The sequence below is a fragment of the Centropristis striata genome, chromosome 23 (assembly GCF_030273125.1).
Source record: "Centropristis striata isolate RG_2023a ecotype Rhode Island chromosome 23, C.striata_1.0, whole genome shotgun sequence".
Classification (NCBI taxonomy): domain Eukaryota; kingdom Metazoa; phylum Chordata; class Actinopteri; order Perciformes; family Serranidae; genus Centropristis; species Centropristis striata.
In genome coordinates this window covers 13475270-13496911 of record NC_081539.1, presented here as the reverse complement: position 1 = coordinate 13496911, position 21642 = coordinate 13475270, and the positions used below count along the sequence as shown (strand labels likewise).

General features: G+C 38.7%; 1 protein-coding gene across 1 annotated transcript in view; it reads right to left on the bottom strand.

The window, feature by feature from the left end:
* Nucleotides 1-21642, bottom strand: part of myom1b (myomesin 1b) — a 39699-nt gene that overhangs the window by 13142 nt on the left and 4915 nt on the right. The window contains exons 5-18 of the mRNA XM_059327344.1: nt 21522-21614; nt 19807-19895; nt 18497-18538; nt 16281-16442; nt 14783-14944; nt 10264-10405; nt 9931-10130; nt 9550-9603; nt 9341-9465; nt 8528-8711; nt 8255-8429; nt 7524-7645; nt 1022-1218; nt 8-134 (exon numbers count right to left, since the gene is read on the bottom strand). Coding sequence (XP_059183327.1) covers nt 8-134; nt 1022-1218; nt 7524-7645; nt 8255-8429; nt 8528-8711; nt 9341-9465; nt 9550-9603; nt 9931-10130; nt 10264-10405; nt 14783-14944; nt 16281-16442; nt 18497-18538; nt 19807-19895; nt 21522-21614 — 1874 coding nt within the window. The remainder of the gene's footprint in view (nt 1-7; nt 135-1021; nt 1219-7523; nt 7646-8254; nt 8430-8527; nt 8712-9340; nt 9466-9549; nt 9604-9930; nt 10131-10263; nt 10406-14782; nt 14945-16280; nt 16443-18496; nt 18539-19806; nt 19896-21521; nt 21615-21642) is intronic.

Here is a 21642-nt window from a genome sequence, read left to right as displayed (position 1 = left end):
AACCGACCTGGCACTGCGATGGTCCACTCCTCGCACAGGAAGGTGTCACTGGGCAGCGATGGGATGCCGACACCTGCCATGTTGGCTGCCCGCACCTGGAACTGGTACTTCATGTTCTCCTTCAGGTCAGACACCTGGAGATGAAGGGACATGAAGACAAACCCTTACTTAAGGGGAGACACTACAGGTGAATAGGGTAATTTTTTTTACTTATAGATATCTCCATGAAACTTCTCCAGTATGCTATTTACAATGAGACAAAAATTTTCTGCATTACAAATTTTCTGAAATGTTATGTTCAGATATGCAAATGAAATGTGGACTTATATATTTCCAGGACATAAATCTGAACATTAGATAAGGAAAATGTTATTATTTTATTTAGTTGATTCATTAGATTCTAAGGTTTTTACAGAAAGAAATTGGGATATCTCCTTTTATGATGTCAGAAATGAGAAAATACTGTCAAAAGCCATAAAAAATAATACATCTATTTTCTTCATGTTTTTAGGAAACAAAATGCTCTATTAAAACGCTATTAATCAGGGTATGAATATAGACACACCCCTCGGTACAAACCTTCAGAATATAGTTAGAGATAAAACTGGTAAGTTTGGTGTCTGTAAGTGTAGCTGAGGTTGAGATTTATGAAAAAAAAAATAATTTAGAGAAAATAGTCTCAAATATTTCATACATTCTCAATTGAAATTACTATTTGAAGACAAAATATTGAATCTAATTCATAGCCAAAACAATACAAAACATGTAAGACACATAATATTGTGCAGGAGAGTGGGAGCTTTCTAACAATGCCTGTAATGACGAGGTTTAGATTACGTTCATGGTACTACAAGCTGCAATAGACTTTTAGTGAATTTAGGAGAAATCTACAAAATATAGTAAAATATACACCTAAATGTCATTCCAATATTCTAAAAGAAGCCATGTTGTGGGGGGAAAAAAACAGCCCAAAACCTTAAATTTGAACCCTGTATTTAACTTGTTGACTTCAATAACTCACCCTGTAGGCCCTCTCGCTGATAGCCTTGATGTTGGCCTCGTGCCACTTCCCCGGCACGCCATCAATGACCTCACGGTAATCCACGAAGTATCCGGTGATGTCAGCTCCGCCGATGAAGGTTGGCTGTTTCCAGCCCAGCACCATGGAGTCGCGCACACACTCCAGGACACTGATGCCATAGGGTGGAGTAGGGGAGGCTGAGATGACAGAAAACTCAAATTAACACCCTAATTCCTCAGCAGGGAAAAGGATGATGTAATGGGAAGCTGAGGCTCTACAATGAGGTGATACTTTTAATTCCCCAAATTATTTTTACACATCCGGACAGCTGCTCTAATTCATTTATAATCTTTGAGCTTGTAAAAATGCTTAACTGAAGCTTTGTTGATGCTGTTGAGCTTCAGCCTTCCATTACTCAAGACTTTTCCATCTACAGCAGATATTGGCTGCATTTCAATTAACTTTCTTCCATGGCCGAAACATCACTGAAGTCTCCATGTGATTGTGGAGAGGTTTAAAGACAATGTGAGGCGAATACCTGCTGTAATAGAATCATCAAACCCACAACACAATTGACACCTGTAACCTATTATATCAGGCTTTTGTTTTATTATTTGCTTTAAGGAACAGTTTGAGATTTTAGGAATATGTTTGCCACTTTCCTGCTGAGAGTTAGATGAAAAGATTGATGTCACTCTCAGATGTGTGAGCTAAATGTGAAGCTACAACCAGCCTAGCTTAGCATATCAACATATCTATGCATATCCATGTTCCCAAGGTCCTCTTTCCCAGGGTCCTCTGTTCCCAAAGTCCAATTTCCACGGCCCTACGTTCACAAGTTCTCATGTTCCCAAAGTCCAATTTTCCCAATGTCCTATATTCCCAGGGTCCTATTTGCCAGTTCCAATGGCCCCAAGGTTGTATTTCCCAAGGTCTTATTTTCCAGAATCTATCTTCCCAGGGTCCTATGTTCAGACATTCCTATGTTCCCAAGTTCCCAAGTTCTCAAGATCCTATTTCCCAGGGACCCATTTTCTCAAGGTCCTACTTTTCAGGGACCCATGTTCTCAAGGTCTTATTTCCCAGGGTCCTATGTTCCCAAAGTCCAGTTTTCCCATGGTCCTATGTTCCCAGGGTCCTACGTTCCAGGGATTCAAGTTCTCAAGGTCCTATGTTCCCAAAGTACAATTTCCCCAATGTCCTATGTCCCCAGGGTCCTATTTCCTTGTTCCAATGGTCCCAAGGTCCTATTTTCCAGAATCCTATCTTCCCAGGGTCCTATGTTCAGAGATTCCTATGTTTCCAAATTCCCAAGATCATATTTCCCAGGGTTCTTTGGGAATTATGTTCTCTATAGAACTGTAGAACATAGGGATGACCCCTTTCAGGGTCAAACACAAGAATAGTGTCCTCTCATCTAACTCTCCACAAGAAAGCAGATCAGTTTTGTTAAGTTTAAGATAATTTAAAAATAGTTATGTATTGTGTAGAAATGTGTGGTAATAAATGACACAACAAAGGACACAGTGATTCCTGGGACTTGGTTGACGAAGTAACTGTGAGGAAAAGGTCCCTCCAACAGCAGGATCATGTAACAGGGTGATAATAAATTGACCTGTTGTACACAAATAGTCACGTGAACTTGATACTCTCCCCCTATTTAGGGGTGAGAAGTTGGTCAAAGTGTCTGAAGGAGAACACGCTGCGCCACCAAAAAGGTCTCAGGTCACAAGAGTCCTGCTCTTGTGTTGGTTTGGATGACCCACTTTATTAGGTGCAGGGTGTGATTAGCCGGCTCCTGCCATGACATACTTGTTGGTGGTGTGTGTGTGTGTGTGTGTGTGTGTGTTAAAGAACTCTGGGTACTGAATGTGATGGCAGGTCCTGAGGAGCCAGGTGACTTGAGTTCGAGCCACCCAGTGAGGAGGTTGTGGGAAAGTGATGGCCAGATAAAACTATTGACAAGCGTGATTGTGTTGAGTTAAAGTTTGGTGGTGTTTTACAGTGACTTACCTTAAAGAGAAGAATACCAGAAGAACAATTCACCAACTGTTAACTGGTCATTAAATGTCAAAAACATGTGAATGTAAAAGTAGAACCTTGCACAAATTATTTAAAGGGATAGTTCTGACTTTTTTAAAAAGTGGGATTGTATGAGGCACTTATATAGAGGAGTTTAATTGTATGGTATCATTTTAAGGAAGGGGTGATGCTCTCGCCAAAGCCACCAGACTCCATTGACAAAAACAGCAATTTTACCTAGTAGGACATGTTGTATGACTGTATGACTTTGGTGAATCCGAACTAATGCTTCAAAACACCAAAGTCACCCCTAACACAAACAAACTAAATAAAATAAAATAAAGTAACTGAGGCAGCAGCAGGCCAACAACTGCAATGTCCTGCAAGGTAAAATTATTGTCTTTGTCAATGGAGTCTGGGTTTTTTGAAAAGAGCATAGCTAACAGCTCCAGTCCCCCGATATTAACTGAAACCGGACTCTCTGATGGGAAAGTAAATCTGTTAAAATTTTCTAGACACAGCCCATGCTTAAACTGATATTGATTGATTAATATTGTCTATAAATAAGAACCTCTTACAACCCCCCTTAAAAATCTCGTTTTTTACAAGGGATTTTCTTTTACTACTTAATAAAGTCAGGGAAGAGTTTTTATATAGACCCTAAATGGGGGAAAATGTATTTTTTGTTGTTGTTTTTTGTTGGAGTTGACAAAAAGATTTCCATCTGTGACCGGTGCTCACCTGCCGACTCTCTCCTGGGCCTCGCTGTCTCCCGATTAGCAGAAGCATCTAGAGAGAACTTACGTGCCTGTTGGGCCTCAGGCTTATTGACTGTCTCTACAGCAGTGACCGGGTCTAAGTGTGCAGCTGTGGCTATGTCAGTTAGTGAGTCAGAAACTGAGTCTGACACGGACTCTGAGACCAGGTCTTTTGCCAGGTCAGGGGCCCAGGACACGCTGCCTCTCTTGCCCCCTTTGCGTTTAGCCTCCACAGGCTCGGGCTGTGCGAGGGTCGAGTTCGCCGCCCCGGCCCCCTGCCTGGCTTCAGTGTCAGCCTGAGCTTTACTGCGCTTTTGCATAGTGTCAGGGAGGGACTGGACAGTTTCATGCGTGCCCGTCCAGCGTGGCCTGTGCTCGGTTAGTCGGCCCGCGTTACCCCCCGGCCCCATCTCCGGCAACACACCATGAGGGATGCCGCCCCCTACAGGAGTTAGCAGAGAAGAGCAAAAGAGGCTTTTTAAAAAAAGAAGAAAAACAGGCATAAGATCCGTTCTCTCAGTCACACAACATCCAGAGAAGACAAGCAGAAACAGAAACAGTACATCAGTCTATCAAATACACTAAATGTCTTCATCTGACTGGGAGTGGAAATGAAGACAAGATGGCCAACAAGTGACATCCGTGTGAGGAGACTTCATCTGGGATTATGAGAGCATGCAGGCGTGTGAAGTAGGACAGGCAATGAGTGTGGCTGTGCAGGCTTTGCACCAACCCGCTATGAAAAAACACGATACTTTAGTAACAATGCCAATGGATTCCACCACTTCCTAATTTTCCAACAGAAAAAAGACGAAATGATTGGTGCGTTGAGATGAAATGATCTAATTCATATAAGTAGCGTAAGTGGTTTTATTTTTAGCTGTCCCAACTGTTTTTCCTCAATATTAAAGCAGCCACAAGGAGTTTTTAATAACTGGTTATAAAACAGTCTCAGTTTTGTACTGATGCCTCTATATGAGCTACATAAGCAAAAGTGATCATTATTGAGAAGATTGTCCGTGTTTCTGATGATACGCTCCACTTCCTTTCTTATTTCTCGAGTGTTGGACGCACAAATAACTAACATCATGTATTTACATCTTGCCGGCTCCGCCGCTTCACATTGATCCTGCTTCGAACAGTCCCGCCAATTTAACACCATTGTTACTACCTCCGAAGGCGGTACAGAGCCGGGATCACTTGGAACTTTTGTCCACAGGGGGTGCCAGAATCAACACTAAATAAAAGTTACTTGTTGGTGCTGAAAGAACTCTGAACTGTAGCTATTGTTGTAAAAAAAAACGTATTGAAATAAATTAAATTAAGTTTATTAGAAGTAAAGTAGTAGTATGACCCATTCAATCCTTGTCTAAAAGTTACAGTTTTTCTCAAAACATTATCAATACGTCTACCTGCAGAGAAACACATTGGCATTCTTTACTATTTGCGTACAAAGTGAGTGTGTTTCATGAGGGAAAACAGAGCATGCTGCTCAGAACAAAGCTGACCAGTGAATGAGTGCCATCCAAATGCTGAAAGTTATTTTGGTTATAATGCAGAGAGACTTTAAGGAACGCGTGCATGAGATCAGTAAAACAATTATCACAGCAGCGAATTGTTCTGTTTTTACACTGTAGCCTATGTGTCTCAATTCAATATTATTTATTGACTTTCAGTGGAATCATATCGCAATTTTGTGAGTTATTGTTTTACAAAATGATGTTATCTAAACTAGTGATTTTATATTTATTTTTTTATATGTGTAAATAGCTTTTTTTCTGGTGTAAAGACAAAAATAAAGTTTGGTTATGTTAGTGGTGGAAGAAGTATTCAGATCCCTTACAGAAGTAAAAGCACTAATAACACACTGCAGAATTACCCCACTACAAGAAAAAGTCTGTATTCAAAACCTTAATGAAGTAAGAGTACCAAAGTATCAGCATCAAAATGTACTTAAAGTATCAAAAATGAAAGTACTCGTTATACAGAATGGACCCACTCAGAGTGTGTTTTTGCAGACTTTTGCTATATTGTGATTTAAATCAATAGATTTAAATAGATTTAATTAAAATTTGAATTATTATATTTTTAGTAGTACATGCAATGTCATGGGACTATATAAATAATAAATTATTATATTAAGAGTCTAGTCTTTAAAATTCAATTAACTATCGAACAGAACAATTCCACTGCAGGTTAGCTGCTCGGAGAGACGTTAGACGAGAACCTCGGTGCAGTTTAAGGGTACCGTCACGGTGGGAGAGGTGTGTGTCGGTACCTTCAGCACCGTGTGGGGTTGCCGACACGCTTCGTGCCCAGGAAAGGTGGGGGAATGGGGGGTAGTGCTGGTGGTGTGTGACACTGGGCTGGTTTGTAACAACCACTGAATTGGATCACACTGACCCAAAATAGAGGAAGTCTACAAGTCCTGACCCTGACCCCGCCTCAGGCTGTGCAGGGAGGAGGAGGAGGAGGAAGAGGAGCAGGAGGAGGAAGAGGGAGGGTGCATGTGGTGGGAAGGTGGGGCACATAAAAGTGCACAATAACGTGACAGGGTGACAGGTGGAACCATGGTGGAGAACGTGTGGGAGTGTAGATGATACAAAAAACTGGACATGTCTCAAAAGACAACATGATGGTAAAAAAAAACAATTTTGCACGTCTTTCATAACTTTTATTTTATTTTTTAAAACATACTTTAAAGGAAGAGTCCACCCTTACAGCCAATGTTTAAATCAATTTTCATTCTTTGGTGTTCAGGACATTTCAGGAATCATCTTGTGGTTACATGACCTCTTTTTGTCCCCAAAAACTGAAGCGCACACTGCTATGTCCTGCAAAACCATCCAGGTGAAGTTTTTAGGGAGTGCCATGTATCACCTGACTCTATCTCAGGTTTCATGCTCTGGTTTCCTACATTTCCCAGAATGCCTTGTGAACATTGGTGTCTTTTATATGTGCAAAAAGTCGAAAATATTTAATTAATTTTCAGAAAAAAGTCGAAAATATTTAATTAAACACGAGAATAAAGTTGTAAATATTTAATAAATTATGAAAATAAAGTTGAAAAAATGTAATTAATTATGAGAATAAAGTCGTAAATATTTAATAAATTAGAGGAGAGTTGTTAAAATGAGGGCCGTGAACAGCCTACCAATTATTTACGACTTTATTCTTGTAATTAATTAAATATTTTTGACTTTATTCTCGTAAAACAGATTGTATTTTTTGAACATATATTTGTGTGCACTGCCTTGCATTCTGAATAATCTAATGTTCAAGGGATTATAAAGAATGCATAGTATATGCTTCAATTCGGATTTTTAAAAGTTGTTCTAAAATAGTCTAGAAGAAAATCCTTCAACTTTTTTAAAATTTTATTTCCAGTAAAACTACCTTTACACAGACAACGTAAATGCTTTTTAGGAGACTGAATGTCATAGGAATGTCCTAACATTATATATCTTTTCAGAATATTCTGTGCTAATCCATGTAAATTAAAAAATATACTTTAACAGCAAAATGAAATCAGAAATGCAACTACAACACCAGATGATTTTTCAACACTATTATTTTTTTTATTTTTATTTTAAATTTAACAGTGGAGTTTTCCTTTAAATCACACATCTGACTATTGAAACAGTAGAATAATCTATAATTCTCAGTATCCTCTGCCTGCGTTAGCTTCTTGTGTTTAGATGTGAAGCCTCAGTTTTACTCACCTATAGCTGCCTTCACCTTCACAGGCTCAGACTGCGGGGAGAACTGGCTGAGCCCTGCTGCGTTCACTGCCCTCACCCTGAACACGTACATCTCTTCTGTTATCAGACCGTGGCAGATGAACCTGCAGATGAAATGCTTCAATATGAAACAACTGTACTATATAAACAAGAATCTGATGGATATACATATCCGCTGACAGATATTATAAGCAAATATGTGCTGTTATGAAAATGTTATTACACAATATATAATGCAGCAAAACGTTGCTTGATTTTATTTATTTTTGCATAGTCAGCAATTAACTGAAACCAAACAGTAATTATGTTTATTTAGCTATTTAATTTATTCCTATTTATTCTTTATTTTCTCAGCTATCATTTATAGAATTGGCTGACAACGTAAGTCATTGATTGCACAATGTATAATAATGTTAAATATGATTTAAAACAACTTAATCTTTGAGAAGATAACTCTCTAGGTAAAAAAACAAATAATGTTAATATATTAAATGTTATTTTCAGCCATAAATGTTAACATTGTTGAGAAATTTTACATTAACATGTAAAATCTGTTTAAAAGACGTTAAAAATATGTTATTCCAACTTTATGTGCCGTGTATATTGGCTTATCAATTAAAATTCTCCCTCTAAAATCAGCATCAGTCTCAAATATCCCATACCAGTTTGGCTCTAATATAAACTTCTTAAAGTGAAGAAGGAGTGATTTTTACCTGGTAGCATTTACAGGCTTGTTGTTGCACGGCTCCCACACGTTGCTGTCCACGATGCTCGCCTCGATGTAGTATCCCACCAGCTCTTTGGCGTCACTGGACTTCTCCCAAGACACGACGACTGAAGTGTCTGTGTTCCTGGTTGGGACGACTTTGCTCGGGGCAGATGGGATATCTGTGGACCAGAATCATTGTTTTTGGGTCATAAAGTGAGAATGTGACATTGATGCAGTAACGGTGCATGCCTTTATGTTTGTTTGTCTGTTTTCTGACCGAGCTTGTCTCCAACAGTGGTGGCCTCCGTCGGGTCAGACGGCTCGCCAACACCAGCAGAGTTGCAGCAGCGGACACGGAAGCTGTAGGATTTCCCCTCGGCGAGATCAAACAGTGCAAAGCGAGGAGACTTGACTGGGATCTCTGTGTTCACGCGCTGCCAGCTGTCTGTGCCAGAGACACACTGAGGAGCAGGGACACAAGGTGTGAGTGTCCAGGCTTCATCTTACAGGTAACATGTTCTTTTATATTACGTACCCGTGAACTCACCATACATATCAAACTTTTCACATTCATACAACCTCTCTTGTACTTTGAATTTTTGTCACATGACTGTTGATCTCTGCAGAATCATTCATAGCTTCCCAGAATGTAATGTTTTTACAGGACCTGATTCTTCTAAACAATTTATTTTTAGTAACATTTCAATTGAGACATGTAGAATAAAGTGACTTTGATGAAATAACACTATTTTAAGTTTACATTTAGTTGATTTTGCTGAATGAAATTTGTTCGCCACACATTATTCGTTCAAGGACCGAAGAACTAATGATAATTTATGTTTTTTAGAATAAATAAATGAATAAAAATAAGATAATTAACAATTAAAACTGAGGTAAATTGAGTAAATTAATGAATATGAATTTTTGTTTGGGACCTTTGTGGTATATACAGTATTATAGATAAACTAGCTTTGGTTTGTTACTGCATCAAAAGTAAGGACTTATTATTGCTTATTTATTATTTTCTGTGTATTTAGGTTGGAAACAGCCAACATAAACTGAACTAAATGTAAGATGTTAAATGATTTACCTTCTCCACGTAGTACATGACCCCTTCCAGGCCTTTCTCTCCGGGCGGCTTCCAGCTCAGCACCACGTAGTTCTTGGTGGCCTCCGTCACCTGCAGCTCCAGAGGTCTGCCGGGAACAACGCCCTCTGATGGTCAAAAGACAAAGAATGAGGTTCCTGATCACAAAAGCTGTGCAGCAGGAAAAAGTCTTGTTAGAAATTATATTTTACCTGCAGGCTCCTCCTCTGTGACGATGATTTGGCCGGTCCAGGGAGCAGAGGTACCTGACAGCAAGTAGAGGAAAAGTTAATAAACTGATTTTCATCAGGATTTCTTTTTTTTACTTTACATTTATATATTTTTCAGCAATTTTTCAGTTGGTCCATTTTCAAATCATGAACTGATTTTCTAAGCAGATTTTATCTTGTTTTAAACTTGAAAAAACCTTTAAAACATTTTTTTAAATGACCCATCACAAGAACAAAACACTTTTGAATAACATTTCTGAACAATTAAGAAAAATCTGTAAATAAAATGTCTTCACTTTATTGAGCTGTTGTCTGCTGATATATGAGCAGGTTTGAGCAGACGTGCTGTGAAGGCTGCAGTACCTCTCATGCGGGCGCGGTCGGCTGGGTCCATGGCCGCCACCGGCTCAGAGACTCTGGACGGGCGGCTCATGCCGCTCTTGTTGACGGCTCGCACACGGAACATGTAGGAGCGACCCTCCACCAGGCCGGTGACGGGGAAACGGGCAAACTTCACCGGAGTGTCGTTGCACTGGACCCAGTGGCTGGTTCCAACCTCACACCTGGACACATGTTACAGTGTTGTTGTCAGTTATTACACTTAGGTTTCTACTAAAGTATTCTAAGAAATTACATGTGGGACAAGAATATGTGCAGAGGATTTAGTGCTGCAGTTTAATTTTAACATTGACTGACCTGTCCACAAAGTAACCCAGGATGGAGTCGCCACCGTCAACAGCTGGCTGCTTCCAGGTGACGATGATGTAATCCTTGTTGGCATCCAGGCAGCGAACATCAAGAGGGGCGCCAGGAGCTCCTTCAACCTCAGCATCAGCATCTGGCACAAACAGCAACAAACAGCACCATCAGCACTGTGAGTACGCAACCGATAATAATATAATAAATAATAATACATTTAATTTACAGAGCGCTTTACATGGTACCCAAAGACGCTTTACAGTTAAAACACAGTGAAATTGCAGTTACAAATAAAAACAATCAACAGCATTGATCATAGATTAAAAGCAGTTCTGAAGAGGTAAGTTTTGACAAGTTTTTGGAAGGTGGATGGATCTGCGTAATCTGCGTAATATTTTTATGGAGAGAGTTCCCGAGGGAGGGGGCGGCTATTGAAAAAGGTCTGTTGTCCCAGATTCAGTGCTTGGTCCTGATGGGAGGGGACAGGAGATTGACTTCAGAGAAACAGAGGCTGCAGGAAGGGGTGTGGTGATGGACCATGGTTATAATAATTTTGGATTTTGATTACTTTTAGTGAACTTGTTCACTAAAAGTAGAAGTTCTTTTGAACTTCATTGTGAGTTTTTGTTTTCAAATTCAGTTAAATTCAGTTAGTTTAATTCGTTTTTAGAGTGAGTTGAGTTTGCTAGTTTTAGTTTAGTTTTTTTTGTGTGAAAAATGCTTAGTTTTAGTTTAGTTTTTATTAGTTTTAGGGTTTTTTTGTATTGGGGTATTTGTTGGGCACAAGATTCAAAAAGGTCACAATACATTTTGCCTTTATTTGCTTTCCCTTATCCATTTTAGCATCAATAAGGTTATTAACTCTCCCCACTCTGGGTGTTTTAAGTTTTTGGTTAAAGTGTAGTGCTGAACTTTTTGAAGGCAATCAATTCACATAGTCGTGTAGACATCCCAGTTTCAATAAACTGATTCACCAATGTGTTCTTGCATGTTCACAAACCAGCTACTATTTGGTCGAAGCTAAAATTTTCATTTTCACTATAATTTTAGTTCGTTTTAGTTTTTGTTACCACACAATACAGTATCAGTTAGTTATCGTTTTTATAAAAAATCTCGTTTTTATTTTTACTTCATTTTTAACCAAAATGTTTTTTCATTTCTCTTATTTCGTTAGTTTTCGTTAACTATAATAACCTTGGTATGCACACCTTCTTTTGCCTTGTTTTGCACATTTATTTACCTTTCACTTATAGATTTATTTATAATGAGTTGATTGGACTGTAGCTGGGTGTTTTAAGGGAGCTGTGCCCTGTTCTGAGCTCTGTGGCTGCAGGGCCTGAAGCCAGGAATGTCTGTGGTCCTCAAGTCAAACACAAGCCGAGAGCAATCAGCGGCAGGAGGACAGAATTAGCTGCAGCCCGCGCCAGAGTGAAAGGGGATAAGAGAGGTGACTCTTAAAGAAACACTGAGGGTGAAGCCAGGCCAACTGAAGGTTGCATCATTAAGTGAGAGCATGTATCGAAGCTACAGAACTATACTATGTGTGTTGACGAGGAAAGATTCAAATAAGTAGTGATTTATTTAGCTGCTCTTCATTTACTGCTTAATATTCAAAGAGCTACAAGGAGTTTATAACTGGCTCTAAAATAACAACTGAAGTCAGTTGAAGCAATTTACAGCCCATAGGCTGGAAAAGACTTCATTTACATTTTCCCAGACAAAGTTTGGCAGTGAGTAGTACATTAGCCAGTTAAAAGGAAGGAATTCTAGAATTGATGAAGGATTTTTGACCCGATCTGGAAATATAACCGATCTTCACACCATGTAATGGGTGTTTATCAGCGCTGCGCTTATCATCCCATAAGCATGGGCAAGTAGAGGCCTGCCATGCCTTCTTTGGACAGAAATGGCCAGTCACTTTTTAGTTAAATTTTACTCTCCTGTTCTTTAGGTTTAGGCACCAAAACAGGCTGCAGTTTCATTTGACTAAGCCTATGAAACTTCTTCTCTTTAGTTTAGGGCCAAAAAGTTCCTAGTTGGTGTTAAGTGTGTGTAGGTGTGGTTCTGAAACAAAGTGAAGTTCAATAGACGGAAAAAACATATCAGTGTGGTTTCTCTTCTTTTTATGGTCACTACGAAATCCGCTCCTGGTAAATCTATCAGTATGTCTCACAGTGTCTTTGTCAGAGAAGGAGAGAAATGCCAGCTTCAGATCTTAGGATCATACTGTAAAATGTGCATAATTGTAGCCAACTTGAGGGAAACATAATTATCTCAGGAGTTATGGTGTCTTGGTGTTATTGGAGTTATGGCTGGCACTAAATAAGTCTGACTCACTCTCAAATAATACTAAAGATTACATAATACAGCAGCTTATCACAGCTGGCCAATTATAACACCATACTGACAGATCGAGTGGAGGGTCTCAAAGAGCAGTAAGGAAACTGGGCAGCCTATTGTTTCTCCTTGAAGCAGATATTTACAGTATTTATCTGCGCTCACAGCCAGACTCATTCCACAGCTGAGCTCTCTGAGAATAGCCCGTCTGCAGTCTGACTCATTTAGTGTTTTGTTCTAGTGACTGTACCTGGCCTCCTCAGGTAGCTTAGCAAAATAAAGGGGACACGTTGGACAAAAGCACCACATTTTTTTCCACATGCTCTCCATATCCAGAAATTTCAATTTTTGATGGGAGCCACTTCATCAAGATTGCGGATCGGAGATGGCAGCCATATAAAATCTATGAGAGCCAATATATCTTCCAAGCCACTTAGAAGGTCAATCTTGGTGTCAAAATATACATTTTCTGGGTCAAGGAATCCATTAAAGCTATTGAGAATATCACTAGATGATTATTTGATCAAATAGATATGTTCATTTAGTTATATATATGTTCAACTGCTTAGGAACTAAGATGGAAATTACATAAATTCATGGCCAAAATGAATATATCTATTTGATCAGATAATCATCTGGTGATATTCTCAATAGCTTTAAATGATTCCTTGAATGATTCCCAGAAAGTGTGTATTTTGACACAAAGATTGACCTTCTAAGTGGCTTGGAAGATATATTGGTTCTCATATACTTTATATGGCTGCCATCTCCGATCTGCCATCTTGATGAAGTTGAAACCTATGGGAGAGCATGTAGAAAAAATGTGGTGTTTTTGTCCAACTTGTCCCCATTCTTCTCAAATCTGGTTCTAAGCTGCCTGACTATCTTGACTGGGCGACACTGAGCTGCAGCAAAGTCAACAACACAATCTATTCGGTCGCATGTTCCTACTCAACATGTGAAGAAGCTGCACCTATAAAGGTCAGATTGTCTCTGAAGGCAGCAGAGTTAAGCTTCACTGACCACAACTTTCCACTGTCTCCAAACAGATGCCAGAGAGTTGCCACACGGCTGTGTCTCTATTAGAGATATCCTATTTAAAACCGCTCACTCGAACACTTTTACTATTAGATGTGGTGTTGTCATCAGGTGCCAGAGGACGTGCTGTTGTGACTTTGACCTTGATTTGATGACATACTCGACCAAAACAAAGCGGTGGGGGACTCAGGTTACATTTAGCTTGTGTTGACTGGAATGATGGTGATAATATCTGCGGGGAAACATCTCAGATGCATAACATTTTATAGAATTAAAGTCTTCAGGAGCTTTTAGAACAAGCTTTAGCTGTGTTTTCATTGGGAAGAAACCTTTAAAATGTTGCAAAAAAAATGAATTAAGGTGCATTTCCATCTAGTGGTTTGGAGAGAATAAACTAGACTACAGAATAATTTTGTCAGAAGTTGGCTCTATAGGCTATATATGGCTTTAATCTGCCAGTAAACAGTAGAAAAAGAAGCAGAAGTAGTAAACCAGAAACAAAACAGCTAGCTTTGGCCATCCATGCCATGCACGAGGTAAAATGGAGAGAAGTTTGCAGGAATGTGGTTCAACTGGTCAAGTTTTAATTGCTCCTTCATGCCAGACAGTATACTATAAAGTTAATATAATATCTGGGAGGAAGTAGACAGCAGAATGAGTCATGTGAGTTATGTGTTTGCTACGCTAGAACTTTTTTGGCAAAGGCTTTCCATATATTATATATATCATATTTCCATAAAGGCTTTCCATATTTTTAGCACATCAGCTTTTATATGCAATTTAAGGAAGTATTAGTAAATTTTGCCTTTTTAGTACAACTTTTCTAACGTAATTCTTCAAAATTTGCATACACATATGAATGGAAACATGGCATTTTTATGTTTTAAATAGTGATCAGCATGAGTTAAAGTTCCAAGCTTTGACTGTCAGGCTCAAAGGCAACACTGGAGCAAGATCTGGACATGTTATTTAGCTAAGTAACAGCTAACCTTGGGGCATACTGAGCTGTTCGAATATATGTAAAGCATAAAATGTACTCAGTTAAACAAAGTGAGTGATTGGATGTGTGTGAAATGTAGGGAGGTTGAAACTAGAATAGTTATCTAACATTTGAGGAAAAAGTTTGAGAAGGTGCACAGACCTCTGACGAAGACGTAGGCTGAGTAGGTTTCATATCCAGACTTGGTGGTGACACGCAGGGTGTAGAGCCCCTCGTCCTCTTTGTTGAGGTGTGTGAGGGTCAGCGTGGCTCGATCCCCACTCCAGTGCATCTGGTACCATTTAGAAGGAGACAGCAGAACATCTGGGAAGAAAGAGATGGAGGGTGGCTGAGTAACATCCAATTAAAATTATAATTATATACCAAGCAGAAAGCACAGAAAATCTTCATTTACACAAAATAATAAATATGACAATTACCTATGTTTTAGTAATGCAGTATTGCTAACCTAAACAAAGCATGTGATACATTCAGATCAGATACATTATTCATTTTAATTCTAAATTTAGAGGAGTATATTTACTCAAGTACTGTACTGAAGTACTATTTTGAAGCACTTTGTTTGAGTACTTGCATTACTTAGTTACCACTATTTTATACTTCTACTTCACTCCTGTTTGGAGGCAAATATTGTAATTTGTACTGCCCTACATTCATTTAATAGCTTTAGTTACTTTGCAGTTTCAGATGAATCATATAAATTCTAATCAATAAAAATTGCCATGTATTATAATTGCTTAAAGGCAATATCAATGAGCCTGCTCAATGACCACTTGTATATAATTTAGTAACCGCTTGTTACCTTGAATTCTTGAAGAAACCTTTGTTTTTCTTGCATGCTTTGGCACCAGTTTACTTCAAGTCATCAAAGATTTCCTCAGTTCTTGGATCACCATGGAGGCATCCAAGAAAATATAGATTTTTTTTCAAGAATTAAAGGTATGTTATTGATATTGAAATGGTAATTTTGCCAGTGATGTATTTCCAAAACAGAAATAATTCACAAGCAAACCACTAAATATATAAATAATTAAAATTAGCCACCTTTACCAGCTATAGTACTAAAGTGATATACATTAATGCATGAATTGAATTGAAATATCCTACCTCTAATAACAGAATATATTATTCTTCATAAAGAGTACTTTTATTTTGGTACTATAGTCATGGAAAGAAATATTAGACCACCCTGGTTTTCTTCAATTTCTTGTTCATTTCAATGCCTGGTACAACTAAAGGTACATTTGTTTGGACAATAATAACAATGATTTTGATTATTATCAAGAAAACCATGGAAAATGGCTAGAAATCAGCTCTTAAATTAAACTCTTATGAACTATTTCTGATGGTATCATTATATCCAAATATGTCCAAACAAATGTACCTTTAGTTGTACCAGACATTAAAATGAACAAGAAATTGAAGAAAACAATGGTCTTATTTTTTTTTTTCATGACTGTATAAGTTTATTTTGATGCCAGTGCTGTTGTACTCAAGTCAAATTTTGTGTTCAGGACTAGTATCTCTACACTGTGGTATTGCTACACTGTTGAAATTTCACCCCAGTGATATTCATACAGGCATTAGGTCTGGAGCAACTTAATCCTCAATAATCCACAGCATGGAGTCATCTGCTTACCGCCTCTGTACCACTGGACCTCTGGCTGGTAGCGGTTCAGGGTTGGGTAGATGATGACCGTACATCCCAGACTCATGGTCTCACCCTCTCTTCCAAACGACACACCAAATTTATCGACAATGTGAGTCTTGAATGTGATGCCGTACTCAGACACTGGGCCATCTACAGACAAAGCATGAGACGGCAGAGTCAGAGCTCGGACTGTTGCAGATTCACTAAGAGTGGAAAGACTTTTGTGGAAGAACAAAACACTGCACTGTGAAAAAGACAGAGCATTAACACACCCACAGAAAAAAAAACAGTAAGCCGGATCAAAACTTTTCAGCCAGGCAGAAGAACGTGGGAAAAGAGAACACACAGAAGAACAACAAATAAGACCAAAAGTGACTCTAAAATCATATTACAGTGCTCAAAAAAAGAAATAAGGGGAAATATGGCAACTTGTTTTCATGCATTAAACAGTGCAGACACGTGAAAATCCTGAAAAATTAAAAAACACGCAATAATCAGTGACTCTAGTTCAAAATATGATTATTTTGATCATTAAAACATTTTTTACTGATACATTGTACTTTAACACAGCTATATTCACTAAATGTAGACACTATCAAATGTCATGTACTCTCATTTAATGCATATTCTCACAGCTTCTCCCTAATGAGCACATAAACTTACAAGGTGGCACACTTGCAATACTGTTTTCAAACCGAAAAAAAGAAATGCCAAAAAATCTGTAGATTTTTCAACAGGAGCTACTTCAGCCGAATATTATGAACTCTAAATAACACACAACACAGACAACAGTGGTCATGCATGGACACGTAATCAGTGAAAACATCAAGTTCACCAAAACGTTTTCAAACCAAACTCCCTGTTACCTTCAGTACTGGCCCCTGCATCACCACAGCATCAAGGAAACAGAGAAATTGTTAGTGCAGAAGCACCCACCTGCCTTCACAGCCCCCAACCCACCACATCCCACCCATCACTGCAGGTCAGTCATTTTTAGCAGTTAACCATAAGGTACCCAGTATGAGTAATGTTAATTCTATCTATTCTATTATTTTAGAATGACCAATAAAAGCATCATGTTACAATACAATACAATGCAAATGCAAATGTATTTATAAACCGCATTTAAAAACAACAGCGTTGACCAAATCACTGCACAACAATAAGCATTGAAATACAGAATACAGATACTTAAGACAGATCAAAGACACAAGAATTTGGACCAATCCTCTATCAGACAGAGACTTCGAAGGCCAGGGAGAACTGATGAGTTTTTAAAAGAGATTTAAAAACAGGCAGTGTAGGGGCCAGGTTGATCTATAGGGAGAGCTCATTCCAGAGTTTGGGGGCCACACGCCAAAGGCTCTGTCACCTCTCTGCATTAATCTCGTTTTCGGCCTGCGTGTTACAGTTAAATCGGCATTATATCAATGTTCAATCAAACGACCACATGTAGTGTGAAATCTTCCCACCCCCCCACCCCCTTTTTTTTTTACTTCTACTATTATTTTTATTATAACACATTTTTTACCTTGACCATCTTCAGCCACTTCCTGGAATTAGAGGTGGCTTTTTGTGACTGTTTTCAACAACAGTGAAGATTTTTGCTGGCTGCTTTTGCGTTGCTGAGCACCTCACATTTTTCAGCTTTTTCAGCGCCCTGAACACTTTCAACTTGGAGAGAATAGTGCCCAATGTCTTTCGCATTTTTCCCCCATTGTCCAATCAGATGGACTGAAGGGACAGGTGGTTGCCTTACAATAATTTGAAAACAACAATTTTTTTCCAGCAAAAAAGGCAGTGCCTTGTTTGGTAGGAACATAACTCTTCCTCCAGCAGCAGAGTGCAGATGTTTTCAGCAAATAGTCTCCAATAAAGCGGCTGTAGGAGGCATGCACAACAGCAGACTGATAAAGTTGGCAACTAGCTGGTGAAGAGAATGCACATCTAGCAAGCATCTAAGACACAAATTTCTCAAGAGTTGGTGGAGATCAAAGCGAGTTATAAGAGTAAATGCACAACTTCTATTCATCAGGTGTAAAAATGCACCTTTGCTAAAACTTTAGCCATAACAACTTAACAAGACAAAATGTGTCCAGGCCGTGTCTTTCAGCTTGTTCTTCTGGCCATGAATGAATAAATGCAGCTTTAATCCCACAATACAGTCAAAAATAAAAACAAATACACAGTGAATTCACACTTACGTCTGGCCGATGGCAGGAACTCATCAACTTCACCTTTGAACCCTACAGAAAAGAGCAGCCGTTATTAATAAATACAGCACACACACACACACACACACACACACAAAGAGTACTATACAAGATATAAGATGTCAAAATCATATGAGAAATCACATATGACTTTACAGGTGCTACCTTTCAAGTAGTGAGTCTCCATTCGTTATGACACTTGCAATTTAAAGTTTTTAATATAACAGGATACAAATATCTGCCATGGTTTATAACGGAGAAATGGCGTCCTGAGCAGAAATTAAGAGAATTTGTTGCAATCTGAGCTTCTCTGTAACTTTGTTTTGTAGCCAGTCTGGCTGCGTGTGCATGTGTCCGTTAACATCAATCGCTTTGTGTTCATGTCACCGGCTAGCTCATGACCGCGGCTCTACACTGAACAGTCTTTATATCTCAGTTGTAAATGACAGAGGTTTCATGACAACGCTGTTCCACCAATGTGGGTCGGTAAGTGTGAGCTTAACTCTGTTAGACTACCTGCCGTTATCAGCCAGGTTGGACCTAATGAGTGTGAACTAACACCTTGTACCATTATTAGCTCTGACTGCACTGTCAATACACATTCTAGCCCCATGTTTTTTAATTTTATTTTGCTGTACTTCTGTGCAATGACAATAAAAACTATTCAGATTCTGATGTTGGCAATATGGCATTATCAGCCTGTAGCTGTTTCTGTCCTTTATGTGTTGTTAGCACCGTTAGCATGGCTAGATCTTCTAGCTGCCACTCAACCAACTCTAAGTTAGCTTGTCATGTCAGAGAGCCAGGTGCATTTATTCATTCATTATCTCTAACCGTTTATCAACATGCGAGAGGTGGGGCACACCCTGGCCAGGTCACCAGACTATCACTATCAGGCTGACACATACAGACAGAAAATCGTGCTGTCATACACACCTATGGACAATTTAGAGTCACCAATCAAACCTAATAGCATGTTTCTGGACTGTGGGAGGAAGCCGGAGTACCCGGAAAGAACCCAGCCAATCTTAATTCTAAATTTCGATCAAACCGCTCAGACTGAATTTTGTCGTGAATCTCAAGTACAGCATCTTTAAGTTACATCTGGTTCCTACTCTTGAGACCCAATATGGCGGGACAGCTACAGCTACATTTGGAAACTTTACACACTGTTTTTGATTAATGGGGAGCTATAATTACAGCTTTTGTTCTTGTGATTTAAAATCATTTTATGATCATGTGAAAACAGTTTTTAATTTTTCTTCTTTGTGTTGATGGTTTTAAGACTTGGTGAAACTTACTCTTTACAACCACGGAGGCAAATGCAGACAGCTCTCCCTGGGAGTTCATGGCAGAGACGCGATACTGCGCCGTGTCATCAAAATCACATCTGAAAGAGGAGAGCATCAGGTGATCAATGTCCATGATATGCACATTCTCTCTCTTAAGGACTCATGAGTACAGAGCCCTTCCCCCACCTCAACCTCAGCCCTCTCAACCATGTAAATAATACCAACTATGTGAGCCCCGACTGTAAAGCGTTCCATAACTCCTGGCCAGGAATACTCTGGCAATAAATAGACACCACTGGTGATGTCATGTGCACCAGGTGTTGTGGGTCGCTGTAGATGAAAGTATCTACAGCCGACGTGTTTCACCAAAATGTGAGAGAGATAATCTCATATGTTGCTCCTTGTGAGTCTTGGCTGCTTGTTGAAACGGTCAGAAGGTCTTAGCTATGTTTAGACATGCTCTTTGTTATCAGAGGCAGCCTGGAAAATTGTGTGGCTTTCCTCTGGCTCACAATCCAACACTGTCAGTCTGATTGGACAAGTTAGGCAGCAACAATGGCATAAAATCAACATTAACATGACACACATAAAGACTGAAGCTTTTTTTCTTCCAAATGGGTACAACCAATGGTGGAGTGTAACAAAGTAAATTTACTCAAGTACTGAACTTAGTACAATCTTGAGGTTCTTGTACTTAAGTTTAAATTTTAGAGACAAATTTTGTACATTTTGCTCCACTACATTTAACTGACAGCTTTAGTTATTTTTCAGGTCGAGATTTAACACCTAATTAAATCTATCTTATAACAGTATATTAAGTAGGTAAAATTAGCTTTTATCTTTACAATTTAAATAAAACACTGCTTATGTAAATTAATCAATACAAATATTTTTATAATATATTTTCAATATATATTACAATCTGAGTGGGGCCATTCTTCATAAAGACTATTTGTACTTTTGATACATTTTGTACTTTTATTAACTAATTTTTTTAATGCAGGACTTTTACTTATAGTGGAGTAATTTTGCAGTGTGGTCTTTAGTATTTTTACTGAAGTAAAGGACCTTTTCCACCACTGGGTACAACCAAGCTTAAGTATGGTGCTAACAGGTTTTTTTTCTTTAAGAACGAAACAAGGAAATCCCCTATTGTTGTTAAGAAAAATTAACCATGCATGTGTTAAAAGTCATTTTGGGTATTTTATTTTATATTAAAGGCTCTCTCTTTTGTTTTCTTGTAAAACATAGACATATTTTGGAAGACTGTGCTTAAAATAAAAATTTTAACTAGCTTACCTCGGCAATGATACCCAAGTGGCTGGCTAAGCTACATGCTAAAAATGGCAGAAAGCAGTTACCCTACATCAAAATTTAAATGTATCCCTCCAGAAACACAATGGGCGGCCTCACTGACACTACTTTCTGTTATCAAGGCAAACGATATTATTGTCTACATTAAACTCAATTAAAAGAGCCAAAGAACTGCAATTTATTTGGCAAAATGCCTGTAAAAAAGATAAAACTACTAGCTAGCTAGTAGCATGTTGTAAGAAAAATATATCCACCCAAACTATGTTGTATGCAAATTCCAGGACTTTCTGCAATGTTTTACTCATGATTCATAAAATTCAATGCAGCAGTGACAATGCAGCATGTTATGAATGTTGAACTATTGCACAAGATGTTTCAGTGGCTTTTTTTTTTTAGAACAGTGGACCTACCTGTTAATCTCCAGGGAGTGCACGCTGTATCTGCTGTCAAGTTTATACTTGCCAGCATTGGCAAGAGGGTCAATGGGCACATTGTTTTTGTACCTTGTGGTGGAAATCAGAAAACACAACA